This window comes from Gavialis gangeticus, unplaced genomic scaffold (genome assembly GCF_001723915.1).
Source record: "Gavialis gangeticus isolate Ggan-Ray unplaced genomic scaffold, GavGan_comp1, whole genome shotgun sequence".
NCBI classification, from domain to species: domain Eukaryota; kingdom Metazoa; phylum Chordata; order Crocodylia; family Gavialidae; genus Gavialis; species Gavialis gangeticus.
Window position 1 is genome coordinate 24,725,627 of NW_017728995.1, and position 7,325 is coordinate 24,732,951.

At 40.7% G+C, this 7,325-nt stretch overlaps 1 protein-coding gene across 1 annotated transcript in view; it reads right to left on the reverse strand.

The window, feature by feature from the left end:
• Nucleotides 1-7,325, reverse strand: part of MRPL47 (mitochondrial ribosomal protein L47) — a 15,396-nt gene that overhangs the window by 2,593 nt on the left and 5,478 nt on the right. Inside the window, exons 3-6 of the mRNA XM_019503341.1 lie at nucleotides 6,276-6,336; nucleotides 6,040-6,136; nucleotides 4,550-4,680; nucleotides 2,715-2,810 (exon numbers count right to left, since the gene is read on the reverse strand). Coding sequence (XP_019358886.1) covers nucleotides 2,715-2,810; nucleotides 4,550-4,680; nucleotides 6,040-6,136; nucleotides 6,276-6,336 — 385 coding nt within the window. The remainder of the gene's footprint in view (nucleotides 1-2,714; nucleotides 2,811-4,549; nucleotides 4,681-6,039; nucleotides 6,137-6,275; nucleotides 6,337-7,325) is intronic.

A 7,325-nucleotide genomic window follows, 5' to 3' on the forward strand; every position in this document is an offset into this window, starting at 1 on the left:
GCTCTTTATCGTGACTTCTGTAATCATGCTGAAAACTGTTCTCTCATCTGCACTACAAATTATAAACCAAGCAATGCCATCTCAAGGGGCAATTTTCCACATTAAATTCATCTTGGCTGGTTACAGACTTGTAGAATAGATTTGACTGCAAACTCTAGTACTAACAATAATTCTGTAAGGTCCCCTTGACTCTTCTCAAATTCTAGCAGAAGGTTGGAGCCAGGTGTGCAGAACACATGATCCTACACTTCTGATTTAGGATGCAAAATGTCTACAGTAGTAAGGGATAGGAGGGGAGGGGGAAAATTTAGCAAGAGTTTATGGAAGGTACCTGCTAGAAAAGCATTATTGCTGAATAAGTGTTTAACAATGCAACACAAGGAAATATCTCCTTGTATTTAGGGCAAGCACTTTAAACTGTAAATAAAACATATCAGGCCAGAGGGAAAAAAGTGGTTCGCATGACTAATAGGGGCAGATAAGAAGGGGAAATGTGGAAGAGAAACAGGGAATGCAAGAGAAAAGGCTGCAACAGGATCTGAGGGTGATAGTCTACTGCAGGGGAAGGAACACAAAATTACTGGTCCTAAAAGCTAGCAATTTGGGGTGAAGTAGTTGAGTTTTTGCCGGAAGAGTGTAAGTAAACAAAGATGTCAGACAGAACCACCTCAGTCTGACTAGAGGCGTGAGATTCTGAAGTCCAAGATAGGAAGCCAATGATGAAACTTTTGGCAAAGCCACCAAAGGACATACTGAAATAACTGATGGGTAGTGAACAGCTAGCTAAACAAGGAGAAAACCAAGGGTTTACAGAAACAACAGGCAAAAGCCAAGAGCAAGGAATGAAATCCCAACCGCCATGCTTCTATATGTGCGCTTTACTCCCAAGTTGACTAATTAGCTCTGCAGTAAAGCATCATCATCTACATGTGCTGGAATTAGGGCACAGTAAACTAATTAACCCTGCTGTAGGATAGTACTCTCAGGGATACACTAACTTGCAGTGGAGTACTTTGCTGCACTGAAACACATATGTAGACAGTGACCAGAGGCATAAACGATGCCCAGTCAGCCCAGCCAGCTGGAGCCTGCTATGCTCTGGCTCAAATTGCTGCTGCCCCAGGTGCACATGTAGATGCTGTGCTTGCGAGCAGTTCACTCTGGCTCAAAGTGCTCCGCAGTTTATTACAGTGCATTAACTGCATGCGTAGATGCACCCAGGATGTTCAAAAGACTGCTTGTGCGATTAGTTGAAGCAACAGCAGTCCTAACCCATTGCTGATTTTTCAGCAGAAATATTTGGTGACTCAGTATGGTTGTACTGTTTTTTCCCCTACTCTAAATCCTAGCTATAACAAATGAGCAGCTACAAGAGAAAAATCACTTGCTTTGTACATAAAAATAACGTAACTGCATATATCTCAGACGGATAATTTTTCAGATGATACAGAAAGGGACTACAGAAGCAAAGGAACAAAACAAATTATAATTAAAGTGACTAACAACTAATAACACATCACAACATCTACATGGTACTGGAAGCAGTGAAAAAGGCAAATTATCACAGGGCTCGTATAGAGCTGCTGAGTATAAGCAGGTGGTTTTTATGGAAATGCTAGGCAAGTCATTTAATTAAGATAATATTCAGAATGATATATGTGATTCAGGGTCATTGGGGCCTGTCTGAGATGGGAAACGTGCCACTGAAAGTAACCAAAATGCCATACTACTCAGCTTGTATGAAAGCTGCTCTACAAAAAAAATCAAAATGATACAAGTTATGGCTATATGTGCTATGACCAAAGTGAAGATTTTTATAAAAGAAGGAAACTGAAGAGATGTCTTAGGGGTCAAAGCCTTCTGTCAGAATAGTTTGCGTGCACAGAACTAATGTGTGGCAGATGCTTTGTGAAAAGCATAGTCTTTGGATTGCTACCACTTCACGAAGCTAGAAACTATAATGCAAACAGGGATAATTTTTTTCATACTTCTAACAACAGTAAACTTGAGTTACAGGTATGCTGTGTGGAAAGTCTTTTGCAATGGGTCGTGTCTGCTCTATGTAATATATTTATAACCCTCTGGTACTTTTCTTGCATTTCTTAGCCCAATTTTTTCATACTTACACTAGTTAACACACTAAACATCCCTAGCACAAACTTGTTAATATTTTTGGTAAAGAACTCTGGGTGGAGAAGTGTTAAACACTGAAGTGTTAGTGGACAGAATTTCTTTATGTAAAAGAAATGGATGGGAATGGAAAATAGCCTTAACAAAGACCTGGAAGCTAAGTGGTGACAACATAAATAAAAGGTATAAGATCCCAGGTATTTTTTACACAATTAACTGTTCCAAGAAATAATTCTGTACTGAACATTATTTTGCAATTTGAGGTCTATTCTGTGAACACTTAGACATGTGAGCTTTGAAGAGGTGAGTAATTCCATTAACAGAAAAGAGATTACTCACATGATTTCAATTTATTTTTAACTAAGTTTTGACAGGATCAGACCTTAACCATTTTTGTTCTATGTCACCTCTTTTTCCATCCTACATAGAAAAAGTCAGTCCACAAACTCCAAAAAGCAGTTAATTGCAGGACTGTCCTTTGCAAGATAAAGAGAGGTAACTGGAACACAACCAGGGATTGGGCACAAAAATTCTGTTTAGTAAAAAACAGGCAAACAAAGCAGCAAGCAAAAAAACTGTTTTACCTGATAAAATGTTTCACTTCTGATGTGTAGAAGAATCTCTTCCTTTTGTATCTTGTGTTTAAGTACCAAGGTATAGGCCACTCCTTGAAAGTGTACCTATCAATGAGAGGAAAAAGAAAATTAGTTACAGTATTAACAGGACTTCAGCTTCTGCATTTTAGTCCTCAGACTGCAACTAAGCTTGCTTTTTTAGTTCCAGTCTGAAGGAAACATGGCCTAGTTAGTAGCTCTTAGAACTGGCAAATAGAGGTTCTGTTCTCAACTGCCAGTACCTGGACAGGTGACCTTGAATGTATGGACTACCCTGTGGCCCACTTTCCCCTTTGACAACATAGAAAATGCTTTCAAAATTCCTTAAAAACCAAATGGCAAATACTACGTAAGTGCCAACAATCAGCATTCGCATTACATTATTTGTTAAAAGATAAGGAAGTTCCTTCATGAGTGTACTTGCAATTCTATCTTAGTTAAGATGATAAAGCTATTTGAGTTATGGTATCATAGAACTATTTAAAAATGTTGTTATTCCCTGGATATGTTAGATTTGATACATGTTAGATTGGGGTGGCCAAAATACAGCCTGTGGGCTGTATCCAGCCTGTGAACTCATAGTGAACTGATCCTGGCTAACTGCCACAGGGAGCCTGAGGAGGGAGGGCTGAGCCCTGCTCTGCCCTGCAGCAGCCAGGGCCAGGCTGGGCACAGCGCAGCCTTCTTTGTCCCCTGCACACTCCCCCTGCATCCATTCCCTTCCCCACCCAGCTGGTGCTGCAGTATGTACCTGGTACCACAGAGATATAAGCACAGTGGTTAGCATAGCCAGTACTCTATTAAACAACCATAAAGGTGACAAACAAGTCAGAACAATCAGAATTTACAGCAGTGAAGCCATCTCCATATTACCTTGCCATCTACAGCGTATATTCTACAACTGTCAGAGACACAGTACAATGTATTCATTCCTCAGTGCGGGGGAATACAGTATTACTACTCTGTCACTGTGTTAGCTGGGCACTGGCAGTGCCCTTGTCTTTCTTGCTTTTACCTGTGATCAGAGATTAATGGCATTTCCAATTTGGTGCCCTATGCTTGTGTGCGAGGGTTTGAAAGCGGTGATTTCAGAAATCTTTGGGTAAACAGCTGCCTGCAAATGCAGGGGCTCGACTTGTTGGCCCAGGAGACCCTCTTTCTAGTCTTGTTTTTTGTAGTCTTGCAATGTAAGTAGGGAAAGACCAAAAGCATAGCACAACTTGGGAATGGTATATAATTTGGGCCTGTATGCACAGTGAACCTGAACAGTGTTTCATCTCTGTCACAGGACTGCCATGCTGTAACTAGACCCCCTAACAGGGTAGGGTTTACAGTCTAGATCAGTGGTTCCTAAACAGTGGTCTGCAGATTGCACAGGACCCTACGTCCCATCACAGCTTTCAGTTAAAAATGTAGTAAGAGTGAATGATGGCCCTAGGGAGTGGAAGACTAGTTTGTGGCCTGATTTGTACAAAAAGTTTGGGAACCACTCTGGAACCAAACAATGTGTGCACGCACGCACGCATGCACATAATTGCAAGAGAGTGGTTATAACAAGGTTAGGTAGTATTAACAACTCAGGAGAGCTGCCAGCCATTAAACACTGATCCACAAGCACATAAATATTGTCTTTCCCTTCTCAATAGTAATTATGCTTTGTTCTTGATAATAAGAAAAAGATCCTCTTCCCACAAAGATAAAGCCAATAAAAGAAAAGGGTAGTCAGATAATGCCTGTTTTTATAGTGCTGAACTCCCCTCCCCCAAAATTTCAAGTACATAGTACAGTATTCCTTTTTCCCATACCAGTGGGTACGTCCTAAGAAGTCCTGTCTCCATTCCCCAGGTCTGCTTTTTTCCTGACCAGTTTGTAAAAGCCGTAGAGCAGTTTCTCTTTCTTCAACAACGTCGTCTATTCTTTTCATGGAAGTTTCTACCTGAAAACAGAACAAATTTCAACATGAGACTCTGAGACCGTGAAACCAAAGCTATCAAATTGAGCATAAACTTCTAGGCAATGTTAGGAGCACATTATAATTGCTGGTAACAGTCTATAATCTTAATAATCTCACAACTATGAAAAGCAGTAAACTCAGTCAACCCCTATTTTGCCAGTAAGAATCAACATTTTGAACAATGATCTAAATATTCACTATACAGTCATTCCAATTATCTGACTGGAAGCGTGGTGAGGATGGGGCATTGACAAACTGTGGATTCAGTTAAGGGCTTTGCCAGCTAAGGTTCAGTCTAAACCAGGGGCAGGCAATTATTTTGGACAGAGGGCTGCTTACTGAGTTTTGGCAAGCCATTGAGGGCCACATGACAAGCAGCCAGGGGCAGATAAATATTGATTTTCTAAATTTTTTAGGGGCCCCATGGACTGAATAGAATGGTCTGGTGGGCCGCATCCAGCCCGTGGGCCGCATTTTGCCCACCCCTGGTCTAAACAGAGAGCTGACATTGCTTAGAAGGAAGTAGCTTAAATATATGCAAAGGTCCTTTCTGCTTCTAGCGCAGGTTTTTATGGAGTTGTTAATTACTCTGGTTTGCAATTCTAGGGATCTTATTAGATGATCAGAAAACAGCCAGACCATTGCATCTCATCAGAAGCATTTCTAGCTAGCAACCTTATTATCATAGTCTGTACTTTCATCAACTTGGAAGATTATTAGAATGCTTTCTGCCCAAGGCAGCATCTTAACCATCTGGGAAACTGTTGCTGATGAGGGAACTCAACTTATTTAGTTATCCCAAGGCTCTAAGATTTTCTTTTGCTGCACGAGGCTTAATATACTGGTATTGTACAGCACCCTACAAGGCCTGATGAGCCCTTTAATTGCAAGACCTCCCTTCTATGCAACGATACTTGCTAAATGCTGATGGTGTGACTGATGGATGCAGAAGACACAGGCCAGAACAGGGCTCTACCTAACACTAGCAGAGAGACTATGCAAATTAAAAACAGAACCTGCTGTGAAATTCAAATTAATGGTTTTAGAGCCCCGACATGTTCTAAATATTTAGAAAATGCGAGCTCTTGTTAAAAAAAAAAAACATTGCAAGATAGGGAGGGGGAGAGACTGTGTGAAGAGACAGGAAGGATGAAGGACTTCATATGAAATTTTATATTACTGCCCTGGGCAAAGTGTATAACAGGTTTTTTTACTGATTTTCTTTTATGGAAAAACCTACTAAAATTATACAGGGAACTGCACAGAGATCTGGAAATGCTGCATATTTCACACAACACATTTTACTTGCTATGATTATTTTAGCTTATGTGAAAAAATTACCTTTTCTAATCGCTCTGGACTTGGCATGGGTACTCTTTGTCGTTTCGCTTCTTGCTGTAAAGTTAAAAGCATGTTTTTCTCTTTTAGCAGGACATACCTGAATCAAAGAACACAACAGTATAGTCAAGTCAACTGAGTGGGAGATTGTTTAGTGGCAGAAACAGCCTTGTTGTTAACGTGATAAAACGGGCATGCTTATTCCAACAGTACAAAGCACCCTGCCAAAACATACTGACCAAAGTTTGTGCAAGTCTTCGTTACTCTTGCCTCTTAGTTGTGTTATTTTCCAAGCATCACCTGTAAAAACAGTGGCCATAAGAAAGTTACTTAATGGACAACAGTTCCACTTCTGAAAAGAATGCACTTCTACTTGCAGATCACGCTTGTTTAGTGCCACCTGACAAATTACAGGCACCAACTTTTGCATGTTTTCCTTGCAGATAACCTTAAAGTGTTGGATTAAACCCAACCTTAGCTGGAATATGAGACCATACTCAAACATGAGTTGGTGCGGGTACTTTTTCTAACCTGCACTCTTTATATCTCTCTATCTATATAAAAAGAGGGAGAAAAAATAGCTTTAGAGATAGCATTACTTCCTTAACAAAGTTCCGTGTGCAATGCAGGTAGTCCTCAACTTACAACATTTCACACTTATAATGTTTATAAATTGACGCCCTGTTTCAACTTTTTGATGTCAGTGCCACCTTTACAACGCTTGATCTGAGGCCACACCAGCAAACAAGTCGCTGTGTCACCCATCTCCCTGGAGAACATCGGTCCAAAACTTCCTTGGACACTGTCTTTAAGAAAGCAGACGAGACTCCAGAAAAACCTGCAGCCGAGACTTGAGAAGACTTCAGCCAAGAACCCTTCAAAAAGTCCGAGAGCCCGTCAAAAAGTCCAGCAAAATCGCCTCAAAGAAGTCCTTCCAAATCAATATGACTGCTATTTACAATATAAATACACGAATGTAGCTACATTATTCATCTATAATTCATCGAGTACAAAAATTCTGGGTTATTTTTGGTAAAAATAGGGCATCAGGCCTCAGTTCAGGAACCAGTCCCCCCTTTATAACATTGTTTCCTTTGGGAAAAATCGGTTTTGAGTTACGACATGTCGACTTTTGACGTGTTTTCCAGGAACCAATCGTGTCCTGAGTCCGAGAACTGCCTGTATTAAAAACACAGCTCTGCCTACTATGAACTGTCTGTCACCATATAAATAAAGGCTTGAAAGATTTCACTCCCATCCTGCATTTATGGGGGGGGGGGGGGGGGGGG